Source organism: Orbicella franksi, chromosome 1 (assembly GCF_964199315.1).
Source record: "Orbicella franksi chromosome 1, jaOrbFran1.1, whole genome shotgun sequence".
NCBI lineage: Eukaryota > Metazoa > Cnidaria > Anthozoa > Scleractinia > Merulinidae > Orbicella > Orbicella franksi.
In genome coordinates this window covers 15219061-15236439 of record NC_138145.1, presented here as the reverse complement: position 1 = coordinate 15236439, position 17379 = coordinate 15219061, and the positions used below count along the sequence as shown (strand labels likewise).

Genomic DNA, 17379 nt, shown 5'->3' with positions numbered 1-17379 from the left:
GGTGTAAGTCAAATCAGGCAAAACACTACGAAAAATAAATTCATCCGGTACCTTTGTTTTATCGCTGTTGACGTCATCCACAGTTGTCATCATTGTCTCAAAATGAATAGCTTTAGTGTGGAGAAAAAGAGATTTCAGTCAATCGATCTAACCTGCTGGCAATCAACGTAACCACTGCGTTTACTATTCTTAACTACCTTGAACACGAGTTCTTGAAAGGATTTTTGGTCCAAGGATGACAGCAGTCATTTTGAAAATTCTCCATCCTTTCAAATATCCTGGACTTAGAGTGATGTCTTCCAAATAGATGAAAAATTCATTCACCTACTGTCCGCCATGTTTACTTGCCGAGATGGCAAAGGTGGCGCGCTTAGTAGCCAGGCCTTGAAAATGTTATATAAACCGCCTGGAGCGGTCTGTATAGCGTCATATAAGGAACCGCTCGACCAATCAGATTGCTGGAAGCTCTTTGTTCAGCTCTGAAATTATACTAATCTCATATAGTCATCGGTCGTGTTGGAGGTTTGAGGATTTTATGAAATCTAAGAATCTCTCCCCCGATGAGAGTTAATAGTAATGAAGACAGTGAAAACTCTCCCGATGAGAGTTAATAGATAATGAAGACAGTGAAAACTCGAGACGAAATCGGACTGTCGCATTTACAAAGCGGCAGATAAGATGATATTTGAAATGTAAACCGCCTTTCCTCCTCGTCAAATCGCCTCTAAACGGCTCAAACAGACCCAGGAACACAGGTAAATAACAATGCATTTATTTTGTAAATGATTGTTATTGCTGATACAGTGTTCGGGTCCCTTATGCTTTGGGCGAGCGAGAAGATTCTCATGAACGCAAATTGAATGGGAGCTTTAAAGCTGCCTACAGGCAAAAAATTTAAGCTTGTTCTTTTGGTTTTTAAGCGGTGATGCGGTGAATAAAATCATAGCTTGCGGTGTTGTGGTGATCTCAAAGCCATCAGTGTGCGATGCTTATGTTTTTCACGCTACGGTGTTTGGTAAAATAAAGTTATATGCGGTGCTGTGGTTTCTTGTTTGACCTTTTTCAGACCTAAATTTAGCATCCAAACTTCGTTAATCTGTGCTAATTTATGTCAAGCACGCACTGTTGTTTTTAACAAAATACAGACCAACACTGTCTAGATAAACTTCATTATGCTTCAGCTGCCAATCCGAAGCTGTTTTCATTAAAACTTGAGAAGTAACTTTACCTCTGCCACGATGCACCCGGAATGTTCAGCTAGTTAATAGGCCCAGTGAATAACAATTTATTTATTTTACATGAATGTAAATGATTATGTTGTTCGGGTCCCCTGTGGTCTGAGTTCATTTTCAGTAACTTAAAAATAACAAACAGAACTTAGCATTGTGCAGAGCCTGAATTATGAAATTTTTCAAACTAAAGCGAATTTCCCTTTGGGCGAGCGAGAAGATTTTCGTGAACGCTAATGGGAGCTTTAAAATTGCTTACAGGCCAAAATTTAAGCTTGTTCTTTTGTCCACGTTTTGAATTCATGCTGAGTTAACGCGAAAACATGACATAACAGTCATGCAAGTGTATCTCAGAAATAGAAAAAGAAATGTATTCCGTAATTTCTTTGAACTCCTTGGTAATGGTTGCCTTCGCTGCGCTTCCTTTTTCTGCAAAGTTCAAGGGATTTTTCGTGTCAAATTCCTTCTTTTTCCCGGGTCACGTTACATGTAGGTCGCCTTTTGTGATCGCGCGTGGTTTGATTCTTCACTCGAATTCGTGGCCATTATTTCCTTTCACTTGAGGCTTGGTAAACTTGAGCGGCAGTTATCTTCGAACTAATGTAGACATCAGACCGAGAGGTGATTTGAAGACGAATTGCTCACTTTGATTTAGAGGTAATTTCTCGAACGCATCTGGTTGAATCATGTGGTGTTCGACTAAAAAGCAATAGTTTACAATAGGACTAATTCTAAGAAAAGGTTACAAACAGAATCAAAAAGATAAAGACAAACAATTTACAGATATTTCCTCCTGTTAATGTGAACTGGTAGATTGAAGTAACTGATGAACTAGGTGAGTAGTTTTTTTTGCTTATTTAAGTTTAATGCATTCTTTTGCTAAAAGATATTCTCTGTATTATGCAGAATAAAATGGTTGTTATTGTTTTTGCTGTTGTTGAAATTCGATGCAATTGACACGATTGCCGCCTGATATAATACGTACTGAAGAAAAATCTTACGCAGCGAATCACATGTATTTTACATCAATACATGTATATATTTTAATTAGCGTATTTTAATGTAGTAGTATACCCGACCCCACAAGCTCTGTAGCTTCGATTCTTATCGTGTTGAAATAAAGGTTTTATGTTTATATGTTTATATGTTTATGTTATGATCGACGAGTTAAATTTTAAATCAAGTGTAACGCACGTAGGGGAAATGTCACGCACGTTTGAATCCTACCTACAGGCCCCTCAATGTGAACTGAAAGCATTTAAACTTAGTTGAGTGATTCAAACAGAAAAACTTGAGTAATATATTATCACTTAATCCATTCGAAATGGTTCATCACAATCAAGCCGATAAAAAAACAACTGTTCTCTGACGTTACAAGCAAACTTCTTGGTTGAGGGCTCGAACATCCGTGGGGAAAAACGACAACACACGCGAGCCGTGGGTTGTGAGGGTGCGAGCGTTATATGCGAAGCCGCGAGCCACCCGTCCTACTCGCAGTCACACTTGTTTGCTTTCTTCATGGCGTTCTTCTCCAGGGATTTCCAAGAAAAAGGGAGACCGCTCGCAGTCTATTGAGGACATCAAGATCAACAATGTCTAGCTGCTCTCGTGGAGTTTAGGAGCCTCTAGAAGAATGATCTTGTCGATGAGAAGTTCCAGGACGGCGAACTTGGTTTTCAGCCTGACTCTCCTCACAAGCCCGTATCTCTTGTTTGGATTTTATTCCAGGATGCGACCAAGGGGCCACAAGTTTTCTACTACGAGTACAATGTCTCCCGTTTCAAAGTATCACCTTTATCTTTGCAGTGATTACCTTCTCACTTGTAGCAATTAAACTCTCAGATACTGACTTTTAAAAACAAACTCCAACCGAATGGAATAAAAATAAGCTTAAGCTCACAAGTACGCATTGCGGACCCATTTTGTATACAAGCGACATTTCTAATACATGTATAAAGTGCCCTACTTAGAATATTCAGGGCTGGGATTCTGCAAATGATAAAGAAATTTATATTCCCTGATGATATTGTTAATTTGCAGCGAAACGTTCCTCACCCTCCTCTTGGTTGCAAGACACTAAATTAGAGAACCTCAAAAGACATAATTTCTGCAGAATCACAAAATTGAGTGTTGCAGAAAAAGTACACCTTGAAATTGGGAAGTATCACGATCGGCCTCAAAGTTATCCTTACGAGGAAACTTTTTCCGCGCGTGGTTGGTTGAAAACTTGCCATGGTAACAAACGTTTTAGCACTGCAATTACTCCATTCTTTTAATTAATGTTCTTACTCCAATGTAGACACATGAATTTCTAAAAATATATCACTTCAGAAAAGAATTCTCCAAAAACAATAACAACTGCAATTTCTTGTAGTATGATATTAATAAAATTTTCTGTTACAGTCAAAAAAGTCTACATGTTATTTCTTCCCTTTTAATCAAGAATTGCCTACATTAGTTAATTAATTAGCACTTAACTCACATCTTTTAACTATTAAATACACTAAATTTATCTGTATGAATGATGCTATTAAAGATGCTCAGTTCACTGACTCTCAGTCCCCCAACTCATTTGACCCGGTTGTGCATTACTACATATATCGCACTAGACAATCTAGTGGTAAAGAAACATATCATTCCTGGATTTAAATATGAGTATTTGAAGATCTTCCTTACAGGCATTTTACATGTATTTCACATTTTAATGATGTATATCAATAATAGCAAGGAACCAGAAAGATAGAACTTTTTTGGGGACGTGAGTAAGATACAAGTTGTTATTGTTTCAAGATTATAAAACTTGACCAGAAAAGAAGACAATAATATTACACCATGTGCAATCTGAGGGTTGCCTTTATTATATAAATACACCAGGGCTATTCATGCATATTATTTTATACACAATGGGAATGCTCAATGCAACATACATTAATAGAATACCTGATAAGCATTGCTTTGTAAGTGCGAAAGTGCATACATATGGGTTTTCAAAACATTTCCAACCATGCTGAGCTAGGCTGCCTCTTTGGCGGAAACACGCCCTCAGAATTTGCTGACAGGAGACCCATGGCCTCTTAAGTAGCCCCCACTTCTGTCAGGAGACCCATGGGCTGTTACCTAGCCCCCTCCAAAATGTGGGTCCCTGGTATGTAAAATTGTTTTGGCCAGTTCCCAAGAAATGCATTATCGGAGATTTAGAGCTTTAAAAGACCTTAGAAATAATAAGTTAACTAGTCAAGGGAAATCCATATTAGTATGCAGGACCTTACGTAGTCCATCGCGGCGTTCTTCTTTCCGCACCCCGCCCTATACTACTCCACTGAAAGGTAGCTTGAAAATTTTCAACCCATTAATCCACCTCTGGAAAATCCTCCCAATGAGAGGTCAACATGTTTTTTCCTATTACCTAGCTTTCATGTCTTTGAAGCTGAACAATAGTTCGTAGTTATTTTTAAATGGTGGCTTGGTATTTTGTTTTTTCATTACAGCCTCGTGGAATCAGTTTGACGGTGTAGCGTACGTTTACGGCGACCAAGACATGTTTTCCAGAATGTGGCCTTGCCTCTCGAAAGATAAAATGGTTGAGTATCGCGTGAAGGCGTTGTTATGTTTCCTACCAAAGTGGAGTGGTTTTTTTGTAAACGAGACAACTGAAAACATGGATGCCAAAGAGGCGATAGTGAAACTTGACAATGTTGTGAAATGCCTGCATAACGTTTGGATAGAAGAACGCGGCAGCCATCGACGAAGGCAACCCATTGATTTTGATGTCCAAAAGGTAATTTATTTGACAACGGTACATTTACTCCCTCTAACCAGAAGTGAGAACTAATCATCTTGTGATTTTTAAAATTTTGATTAATATATCGCTTTAGGCGTCAGTGTTTCGACGACATAATTATTTCCAAACCGTTGTAAGCGGAGCAGTTGGAAACCTGATCATGTTCGGTTAAACGTGTAGCACTTGACATGCTTTGTTGTTTTGAGTTCAGTATGTGTTTTACTCGGTATGTAACTCAAATTACACCTTTTACGATGTCATCTCTTCCTCACACTTCCTTGAGGGTATAGTAACACAGCCATCTACTGACCTGTACCTAAGTACTTAAATATTTGAATTATTTTGCAGGCGTTAACTGTTGTTTTGGAACCAAAGATGAAGAAGAACAGAGCCATATTGACCGAATGTAAGGTGGGATCAATTGAGCACGTGTCTGCAGTAGTTTCTTCGCTCGCCATCACATTGCTGGTAAAAAAGTACACGATAGAATTGGAAAGCGAGAAGGTAAAATTGTTGCTGAACTGCTTATCACTTGAAGCTGATCCGACCGTGAAGAGGTGTTCTGCTTATGAAGCTGTGCTGGCCGAATTTAGCACCGAGTTAAAAGAGTAAGTAACATGTGCGAGATTGCACAGTAAAATAATTTATGATGAGGAAAATTTATGAATATTTATACTTCTTTTTTGCGACCACATGTTGAGGGACATGACAATTAGTACGCTGTAAAATACACATTACTGGTAGTTGGATCAAAGTGCTGGATTAAACGCTACATATTCTCTAAGTGCGGCAACTATATACAAGGCTCTATTACTGGTTGCTTACTACTTTTTATGAAGATGTATAAACACCTTAGAACCGCAAACGACCTCTAAGAGAGCATGTGGTTACTTGATAGAGAATAGCCACGAAGATGCAAAATGAGTTGCGGGGTTTGATTTTAACTTTATTGTAAAATATTGCTTTAAAATTTGATAGATAGTCTATTTAATATGTAATGACCCCTCTCTTTATTAGAAATTTTTACTCTCCCCTCCCCTCGTAATCCTAAATTTTTGAGATGATCCCCCAAAAAACAACAAAGTAAAGCAAAACTTAATAATATCAGATAAAATTGCGGTGTTGAGTGATATGAAAAGTACGAATTAGTGTACTAATTAGTTGTACCGATTAAATCCCACCAGCCCCCTATGTTTTTTTTTTTAAAATGAACAGTCCCCGAGAATCGAAGTGAGATTGATTTTGTATATATGCGCAAAAAGTGCGTGACTTAGTGCACCGAGGCCTGCAGTTTATTTATAATCTAATGGTTCCAAAAAAAGCTGGTTTGTGTTTGTGAACCGCCCAGCAGTTGGCGAATGAAGAACTATCGTAAAGAATGGGATTACATTAAGAAGTGAGCTTCATTTTAATTTTGTTTATTATTTTTAAGTTCAGTGTTATGTTTGATTAGCTTCGCCGCCAGTGCAATTGAAAGCCTTTGTAACCAGTTGATGAAGGACGCTTGGACATCCAATCCTGAATGGATTTTGGCTGTACCACTTTTGCATTTCTTACGAGGGGACTCAAAACCCTTTGAGGAGCCTGACATCCAAGGATGTCCTGAAACCCTGGCTTGGTGGGGAGCACAGAGGCTCAATATAAGAAAGTTTCAACGATTTGACCAACAGCCTGAGTAAGAAGTATATAATTGTATTGAGGAAAAGAGTACTTATCCAGATCGTATGTGCGGTTCGAATAGGTTATTTCCGAGTTAGGCGGTTTCCATTCGATGAAAAATTCTGCTTTGCATTTACGGTAGTTTCCAAGAAGAAAGAAGAAAATAGAACATTTTCTAGAATTTCAGGGATGGAATACAGTTTCACGAGGTATGCCCAAATTTCTTACCGGAAATTTCTATTCCATTTGATTTTCCTCCCGGAATTTTCATGACTTCCGGTTGAATGGAAATTCAACAATTTCTGGATTTTCTGGAAACTTTCCCTGGAAATTTCCGTACCATTTGTCACTGTTTCGAAATTTTTGGAATTTTAGGTTAAACGGAAAGCGCCCCTTGTGCCTCAGTTTCAAAATGAGTCCTCGTGTAAAACCTTGATTGCCATGAAACTGAACGAGGACTCGTTTTGGCACAAAGGCAAAAGGCAACTTGAAATTGGCCTATTCAAGCCCAGTTATCTCCTGTTAGGCATGTTCTTTAATACAAACTGTATGGCTACCGTTCTGTGAAACATATGTTATCCCTCTCTTTGCTTCCCAGTTTCCTCTTCAAAACAATGAAATTTGATTAACAGATAACGCCTATGTAATTAGTCATTGAATTTGTCGTGTTGCTTGCTAGTATGTTATAAAGCAAGGGCTCTAGGACGAGAACAATGTAGATTTAAGATAATTCCTTCAGTCTTGTGCTTACTCCAACCCCGGCGCCTATTGAAATCGAAGTGTTTATTTGGAAAAAAATAGTTGTCATATTGTATGTATATAGCCCCAAATTTAACTATGGAGCGGAAAAACCTTAAAATTTTTACACAACTTTAACTTGGAATATTTTCAATGTTTTGGAAAACGTTCCGTTGATAATTTATTTTGTTGATTTGGCCCGGTTGAAGAAACAATATTAAACATTCTATCGTTCCTCGTTGAGATTCTACTTTGTGGCTAACGTATTCTGTTATGTTTTTCTTGAATCGTCATAACTGTCTTTCTTATAGTAAAATAAATGATAAAAGCGTTCCATGACATTTCGACGACCCCTCATCACTATCGAATGTGAAAAAAATTAACCTTGAGCGACATATCTTTAACAAATATAGAAGCCTGGACTGTGCTCTTAAAGCACGCAGGAAGCAGTAGAGCACGAACCACTGATATTTCTGGGTTCAAACCATTTGCTATATTATTATTGTTGTTATTATTATTATTATTATCATTATTATTATTATTATTGTTATTATTACAAGAAACGATTTGGAAATACACGAGACAAGAAATATAAGTGATAGAAACTGACGTTTCGGTGCATCTTGCGCCATTATCAAGGTTACATAATTAAAGATAAAAAGCGGTTTGTAATCAAGAAATGCACGAACAAATTTGACTGCCTTGTTAATGAAATGCTTTGCATTCAAGATCTTAAACCAGCACTGAATGTACAGTCTGATTCTCTTCGTGCTAAAGTATTCATGTAATTAGCTTGGCACTCTCTTATGCAAATTCGCTTCAGCGTAGCCTCTTTACAAACCACTTTTTAGCTTTAATTATGTAACCTTGATAATGGCGCAAGATGCACCGAAACGTCGGTTTCTATCACTTATATTTCTTGTCTCATTATTATTATTATTATTATTATTATTATTATTGCGCTCGACAGAACGCAGTTCTAATCGCGTAATGCAGAAAAATTCGAGACCTGTGAATCTGGGGACATCAATTTGCCCGCCCCCTCCCCCGAAAAAAATTCTTCAGGGCCGAATGACGAGTGCTGCGCAATATTGCGGACTTTCGAGTGTCGAGGTTGCTTGTAGACTGTAGCGGAGAGTGAAGGTGTCTATTTAAAGTTCGAGGTCAGTGTTAATGGCATTTAAAAACCTTGCAGACGTGTTTTCACGAAATGTGTACGACCTTTCGTACGAACAGAAAGCTGCAGTTTGGCTGCGTGTTGTGTACCCTCTTCTCTTCAACGATGACCAACGCTACTTTCTGCTGAGTAAATCAAAGGAGGAAATGAGTTTCACTTCGCTAGCCTAGATATCTGTGCACAAAATATGTAACATAAACCCAACGAAAGTGTTTACATAGGAAAAGAGTTCAACTCCCACAACGTTGCTTTGGTACACCAACGTGTCCTCCGTTTCATTGTTTCGGAAGTGAAAATACCCTGGAGCTGTTACCCCAAAGCCAAGGCGATTTAAAGTCGTGTTCGTAAACAAAATAATTGCCCTAGTTTTGGTAATAAGAGCACGTCGTCTCGCATACCGACGGAACAAGCATGGTTGGTGTTGATTTACATGGTCAGTATAAAACTGCGGAGTGCGGAGTGCGGAGTGCGGAGTGCGGAGTGCGGAGTGCGGACTGCGGACTGCGGACTGCGGACTGCGGACTGCGGACTGCGGATTGCGGACTGCGGACTGGGTATAAAACTCAGACTAAGGTATAAAACGCGGACTAAACATTGCGGACCCCCCACGGACTGGGCATAAAACGCTGACTGAATGGGGACTGCGGATGAAATGCTACCTCCCGACTGCAGTTCATGTCTTTTACTGACCGATCGTAACTAATATCACACAATACATGGATAAACGAGAACAAACCCTCTCGTATTCACGTGCTTTGCGATCAATTCATTTGTTTTTGCTCCTGCTGAAGGGAGACCAATTTCACGCCTACCTAACTGCTCAGGCATAAAATGCTGTCCCTAGAATTTTTGCTTTTTTAACATATCAAGCCTACCAAAACTCGAACGCACCCTTTAATCTACGATTACTACTAGTTATTATTATTATTATTATTATTAATATTATTATTATTATTACTATTATTATCATTATTATCATTACTATTATTATGATTTGAAGCCAGTCCTAACTAGCAGAAAGATCACTGATGACTTCAACGGAACCTTCCTTAGTTAACCAGCAGACTGTTGAATACGAGTTTAAGTTAGTTTACATGTGATTCATGCTGTGCAAATTATATCGGTTATACCTGTCGCCACTTCCATCAATGTGTAGAAGAACATAAATATTCCACAATCGGAAAGTATTTCAAGGACGAACATAATGTAAGATCCGTGAGAGTTTTAAAATCCTTAAAGAAACGCCGAGACAAGCTTTAGAGTTAATTTTGGAAATGCCGATGATTAGAAAGAAAAGACCAAAACTAAACACTCAAACGGACTCTATTCGCTCTATTCGTCATGTAACGTTTTCCTTTTAAAATGTTTATGAAAATCGATCCCTTATAATTGTTGTTCCTTAAAAAAACCCCGAACTTTTACATGCTAAACCTGTGTCTATCGAGTTGTGGGTATACACGCGAGAGTTTGAAGAGTACGAGAGACGTGTAAGAGTTGCTTGAGGTATAGCCGAGAGAAACTCTTGCTTTTCGATTGCTCTACAACTTCCGCGTGCATCCAAAAATCGACAGTCTCACAGCTAAAGTATGAACAATTATTTTATCACATAGCAGCAGACGTCGAGAATAAGCAAGAAACATCTTTTGTCTGGCACGACAAAATTATCTTAGTACTTGACTCAGAAAAAGAAACTCTCACTGCTCCGTTTTCACAGTTTGTTAGTCCTTTACGAACCAAATAACTAAGTCTCCCATCTAACCAACCAAAAAAACAACCCTGGACGAACCAATTAAACAAAAAAAAAAAAAAGGAAGAAAAAAAGCGTGAAAGAACTGTACAAACAAACAAATGCTAAACGGGCCAATGGAGTAGAGAACTAAGCAAACAAAAAACAAACAATCCAGCGAACTTGACTCAGAGAAAAAAAATAAAGACAAGCAAAACGATAAAATTCTTCAAAAGTGCGAACGTCGCCTGCATGATGTACAGAGTGATAAGCCAACGACGGATTAAACAGACCATTTATTTACGCTGAAGGTCATACAAGTGACATTTCTGTTGCTTTTCTCTTGTAGGAATTTTTCGGAAGTTTGGTCTCGTCTGGCGTCAGCCTTTGATGTTGACCGCTTGTTGAAAAGAACGTGTCTATATGCTTTTCCTGTTTGGCGGTTACCGTCAACAGGAATGTTCCACATCTCAGATCTATGCGTTGCTTTGGTAGAGTTCTTTCCTCGTGGTTTTGGGGACAAGGAAGAGGTTATTATAAGTGATTATTTCTACGCTTTGATTACAAAAAAATGTGTAACCTTTTTGATGCATACAACGCAAGCTATAATCGTCGAGTATTGCGCTTTGTTCTTGTGATACATCGCCGATATCTCGGCGAGATATCGCACTAGGAAGGGACGTGTTGCAACGACGCGTACCGCATTTTGACGTCTTCTGTGATCTATTACTGAACAGACGCACGGCAACATGGCATCTATTTGTTGTATATAATTAAAAATAACAAACTAACTACAACTTTGAAAAAATGAACAGACTACTATTACTTTAAAAAACATGAAAAAAAAAAAATCTGACATAATCTATTGTCTATACAGAATGAAGCAATCCCATGGGCTGGTATGCGCAGTAAAGAATTGTGATTGGCTCGGGGAAATCACGCCACTGTTAAACATGAATGGAGTGTCACTTCTCGTTGAACAGAAAACTTACAGCGAAAGCAGAATTGAACTGTGAAATCCACAAATCTTATAGAAAATGCCGAAAATTCAAGTTAATATTTGTCATCAAAGCACCCCTGTGATCCCAAAAATCTGGTCGTTGCCTTGCTTATTGCAGGAGTTGAAAAACACGCTCGGAAAACTTGCGGTTACGGTCAACATCGACACGTTGGAGGCCATTCGATGCGAATTTTGAATGAAAGAAGCGTTAGTGACGGTGGAAATTTGTGTCCTCTGTTGTTGGTGATTCTCCAGTGCATTGGAGATAGTGTCGGAGACACTTTCTAGCTGCGATACAGTTGGTCGTGAGCTGTAGTGAGCTTTACTTTGCTTGCTGCTGTGCCCTGAAACGAACTGGAACATTCGCGTCGGAAAGCAAAGTTATATGTTTATTTTAATAAATTAATCTCATAAACATTTTGCTTATTGGGTTGTTAAATTCGAGACAAAGTAATGGTCTCTTACCGTGAAACAATTCCAAGACCAATGTTGTCTTTGGTCCAGTCTCGCTAGACTGTCGACTGAGACATCTCGAGTGTTTTTTGAGTCATTTTCTAAAAAAGGGAACGACTTTTTCTTGTTTTTCCTGCTTCACAGGCCCGACAAGACTTTTTGTACGTTACTTTTGCCCAGTCACGTAAAATATTACCTAAATTCTGAAAACTTTCTGCCATTAAAAAAAAATGTTTGTTATAATGACGTCATCTATGCGTCTGTCCTCTAATAGATCATAGCTGAGAACCAATCGAAATGCGAGGATAATTTGCCTTATTGTATAAAGCGATATACCGCACGCAACAACCATATCTCGATTATCAGGAACCATCTAGTGCTACGCTAAAACGATATATCGCCAAGCTGTAACGATATTTCGCTGGTCACAAGCACTATATCGTTAAGCTGCATCGACATTAGGTGAAAGCGATATACCGCGACAGCTACGACAGTGGCTCTGCGATATCTCGTGCAATATATCGTTTCAAGCAAAATATAGTTTAATAAATATCGCCGATGTATCGCGATTATCGTGATATTCGACGATTATCGCTTGCATTACTTTTGCGCAAAACTGTAGTGATTTAGTTCTAGTTGTTTTTTTTAAATAGTACGTTTTATTTTATGTTGTCATTTTTTCCTTTTTGTGCGCAGAAGAGTAGTTTCAAACGGCGTCTCGAAGACATGATCAACATGTTGGACAACGGGAAGGAAACAAACAGGCAAGTTTACACAAATGAGTTCCTTGTAAGAACGATACTTTGGAGAAACAACGATGCCAATTTAAGTAAAACTTTTTTCAATTTCCATGACGTCAGAGAGAAACATACTTTAGTAGTCGGTGACTCGGAGAGCGAGTTTAAAAAAAAAGCTTTGTCGCTTTGTGTTAAAGCTTCCTTCTGGATCACTGTGCAACATCACATAACGATGAAAATTTAGAAAATTATATGGTCTTTCTCTGATAGTTCCAAAACTAAGGCCGGAGAGTTTACTGTTACTGCAAGTTTGAAGTTGGCCGAGGTTTGCCTGGAGAATCTTTCTTTTCGAGATGACATTGATCTGATTTGCCTCGCAATCAGACTGCTATTCTCAAGCATTCATCAATGGCAAAGTGGTCCAGTAGACTGTGAAACTGATGACAAGGTAAACAAGACTGATGCCTACCTGAGGGAAGACTGCGTACGTAAAATTTCGAAAAAGGTCGTCAGCAAGCTCAGAGGGGTGCCTGAATCCAATATGGAACTGCAGGTACAGATTATATTATAGTTAAGCAGTGATAACTAAATGATTGTAAGTGGAGTGGGTTGACAATGAGCCTATTTGTTCAAAACCAGATTAAGCCAGTCTAGACCTATTTTAAATGTTAAACTCAGTAATTGACGTTGTTAAGTTCGTTGCGAGTTCCCTCATTTTATATTATCGTCATTGTCATCGTTGGTTATTTTGTAATACCAAATTATTAATTACAAATCGGTACCAAGTTAGTAATAGAAACCGATCGCTTTTACACATGAAGTACAAAAAGGAATTTTTCAAAATACTGGGCGGACAATTTTTTTAAACAACCAGACCGCCATTGATGATCTCTCCGAAGTAACATTGTTTTGCTTATTTGCTTTTAATATTAAAAGTTGCACCGGATGGATTATGACGAGTGATTGTCTGATCGTTGACTTTTCTTTTTGCTCCTGCAGGGTTTTGGCAAAACCCAAGGAGACATTAATAGTACCACTGCATATAAAGAAGTAATAGTACATTGGTAATGTCTGTAGTATGCGAATTGATATCCCGAATTGAAGAAGCTAGGCGCGCACGGTGGAAAGGGTTAATGCATGAATAAGTATGTCGTAATTTATGCGTCCTTAGTCAGTTGTATCATGTAACGCGACGGTTAGTATCTCTTTAGCATGAAAGCGTTTCTTCTTCAAATGTTCTTCTCGTGCTGTTAAAGATCTGTTAAAACATGGTGGCAGCGTGTGGTTAACTCTGAGCATCGTCGACAACGTAACAACCGTCTACGATGTCAGGGGAAGAAGAAAATTCGGGTTCGAGCGTCGGTGCAACTGCTCAGCCTCAAACGTCGCAATCGACAATGTCTCACCAGATTTTACCGCCTCAGTATTTGGATTTGAAGACTACAGAGAAATCGCTGAGAACTGGAAGTTGTGGAAAGAGAAGTACAATAATTATTTTGTCATTTCTCGATTGGACCGGGAAAGCCCCGAATATCAGCTCGCTGTGTTTAAGCATGCGATCGGCGACGATGGTCTCAAGGTGATCAAAAGTTTCACTTATTCCGAAGGGGAGAACGCAAACGACCGGCGTGTGGGTATGGGCAGGATGGAAAAGTAATGCATCGGCGAGGTAAACGAGATTTATGAAAGATATTGTTGCAACAAAATGGACAAGTTTCCTACGGAAACGGTTGACAATTTCGTCGCTGAGTTGAAGACCTTGGCTAAAACCTGCAATTTCTGCGATTGCTTAAGTGACAGTCTCATACGCGATCGTATCGTACTTGGAATCAAGAACGAGCAAACCACTAAAAAGCTCCTCAGGATGAGAGACCTCACCTTAAACCGATGTATTGACGTGTGTCGCAGCGAAGAAGTTACCTCAATGCAAATGAAGTCGTTCTCCGAGTCCGTTGACAGTGTTCATCAAGTCAAGCGGAAAGGCAAAAATTCAGAAAGGCCTTCAGATGGAAAGTTAAACATGGAATCTAAGAAGATCTCCTGTAAGTTTTGCGGGTATGAGCATCCACTTGAGAAAAAGAAGGGCCCAGCGTGGGTTAAGACGTGCATAAAGTGTAAACAGAAAAACCATTTTGCCAAGTAATGTTCCAGGGGAACAACAGTTTATAATATTGAAAGCGAAGAGCTTGAAGAGATCAATGCCGTGAGGATACAAGCTGTGAAAGAGAGGGCTGTTTTTGCCAAGATGTTAGTTAAACAGCAACCGGTCCGATTCCAAATTGATTGTGGTGCAAGTGCGAACATTTTACCGCTCAAATATACCGAAGGCGAGGAACTCGCTCCGTGTTCGCAAACACTAGTGATGTGGAATGGCGCCAAAGTGAAGCCCGTTGGTACCAGTGCTTTAAGGTCGTGAACCCCAGGAACTACGAAAAGGTCAAGGTCAGATTTCTGGTTGTTAATGAGAGCCTGACACCTTTGCTTGGTTTAAACGCGACTGAGGAGATGAAGCTGTTGACTACTCACAAAGAAAAATTCGTGAATGTTGTGGAGGATGTGAACAGTGACCTGATCGATAAGTTCCCAGATGTTTTCAACAAGAGTCTTGGAACGCTCCCTGGAAAAGTACATCTCCAAGTTGATCCTGACTCTAAGCCTGTTGTCCTCCCAGCACGGAAAATACCTGTGTCAGTTCGGGAGAAGTTTAAAGAGGAATTGAAAAGGCTGAAAAGTATCAAGGTTATTGCTCCTGGTGACCAACCGACCGAGTGGGTCAGTCACATTGTGGTAGCTGTTAAGAGGTCTGGTGAGCTGCGTGTGTGCATCGATACCAAACCTCTCAATGCTGCTTTAAAGAGGGAATATTACCAAATTCCAGTTGTCGATGATTTGTTGCCTGACCTGACAGATGCACGTGTGGTTACCAAAGTCAATTTAGCGTCAGCGTTTTTGGCATCTGGAGCTGGATGAAGAATCTAGCATGCTCACAACCTTTGTTACGCCATATGGGCGATATCGTTGGCTTCGGTTACCTTTTGGTCTAAGCGTTTCGAGTGATATATTTCAGAAACATCTCCATGGTGGAAACTTCTCAAGAGTTACATGGTCTTCCCGGTGCTAAATGCAGATGATGTTCTAATCCATGGCACAAACGAGGCTGATCATGACAACAATTTAGAACGGTTTATGAGCAGATGTCAGCAGAAAGGCATCAAGCTTAACAGTCGGAAGCTAGAGTTGAAAGCTAAGGAAGTTCCATTCCATGGACACGTGCTTACCACAGAGGGTCTAAAGCCAGATCCTGAGAAAGTGAGGGCGATCGTCGAGATGCCGCGTCCAGAGGGACGAGAGATATACTCCGGCTTAATGGAATGGTTAACTACCTAAGTCGTTTTCTCCGTAATCTGTCTGATGTCATGAAGCCCCTCTGAGATCTTACCCACAAAGATGCGGTATGGTGCTGGGATGACCCAGCACCATGACGTCAAGAGTCTCATTGTGTCTGCACCCGTTTTGGCGTACTACAAGTCCACTGAAGTTCTTGAAATCCAGTGTGATAGCAGTCAGAGTGGCCTTGGAGCGACTCTAATGCAAAATGGGCACCCCATAGCGTACGCCAGTAGAGCCTTGACAGAAACTGAGTCAGTGAGGATTCTTGTCTACACTGAGCACAAGCCTTTAGAATCGATTGTCAAGAAGCCGTTACATCGTGCCCCAAAGAGGTTGCAAGGAATGATGATCCGTTTGCAGAAATATGACCTGAAAATTCGATATGACCGTGGGAACAGAATGTTTCTGGCGGACACACTCTCCATCGCGTATACAAGTTGAGTCAGAATTTGAAACTATCAGTGTGACTAACCAGCTACCGATATCTCAAGCAGGGCTGTTGCAGATTCAGCGTGAGACAGAGAAGGATGGGTCCCTTCAATCCTTAAAGGCCGTTATTCAGCAGGGCTGGCCTGATGACAGGAGTGCCCTGCCTCCTGTTGTCTCTTCGTATTTCAACATGAGAGACGAAATGTCCGTTCAGGACGGGCTTATTTTCAAACAAGAGAGAGTGGTAGTCCCGAAAGCTGCTAGAGGCGAGCTTCTCAGGAGAATTCACAACTCACACCTGGGAGTCAATGGTTGCCTTAACAGAGCGCGCGAGTGTCTTTATTGGCCTGGCATGAGCGGCGATATCAAGAATCACGTATCTACCTGTGAAGCCTGTAGAGAGTACGAGCGAAGCCAGACCAAGGAAACACTCAAGAGTCAACAAATGCCTAGTCGGCCCTGGCAGTACGTTGCAGCTGACCTTTTCGAGTTAGAGTGAAAGAGCTACTTGGTGACGTCCGATTATTTCAGTGACTTCTTTGAACTTGACCACCTCAGAAGCACAACGTCGGTGTCTGTAATCAGGAAGCTCAAAGCGCATTTCGCAAGGCACGGCATACCGGAACAGCTAGTTACAGACAACGAACCACTGTTTTCTTCTACCGATTTCCTGAGATTCTCAAGTGAGTGGGACTTTGATCACCGTAAAGCATTCGCCGTCACAGTCAGTCCAATGGCAAGGCAGAAAGTGCTGTGAAAAAAGCCAGGAAGATTATCTTGAAGTGCAAGAAGGCTGGTTCAGATACGTTTCTAGGTCTGCTTGACTACAGGAATACACCACCGGCGGTAATTCAAATCAGCCCAGCTCAGCGCCTTCTTAATGGAAGGACAAGAAGTCTTCTACCCATGTCTGCTGGTTTACTCAAACTGTCTGTAGCTGATGAAGATACAAACCACACCAAGCTTCGCCTGCGCCAGCAACAGCAAGCTCGTTATTACAACAGAGGCGCCCGTGACTTAGACCCTTTGGAGAAAGGCGCTGCTGTAAGAGTTCAGCCAT

The 17379-nt window shown here is 40.2% G+C and overlaps 1 protein-coding gene across 1 annotated transcript in view; it reads left to right on the top strand.

Annotated features, from left to right (window-relative positions):
• Nucleotides 1–17379, top strand: part of LOC145478200 (E3 ubiquitin-protein ligase rnf213-alpha-like) — a 190768-nt gene that overhangs the window by 40543 nt on the left and 132846 nt on the right. The window contains exons 6-11 of the mRNA XM_081456148.1: nt 4718–5007; nt 5359–5618; nt 6464–6685; nt 10660–10840; nt 12460–12527; nt 12771–13053. Coding sequence (XP_081312274.1) covers nt 4718–5007; nt 5359–5618; nt 6464–6685; nt 10660–10840; nt 12460–12527; nt 12771–13053 — 1304 coding nt within the window. The remainder of the gene's footprint in view (nt 1–4717; nt 5008–5358; nt 5619–6463; nt 6686–10659; nt 10841–12459; nt 12528–12770; nt 13054–17379) is intronic.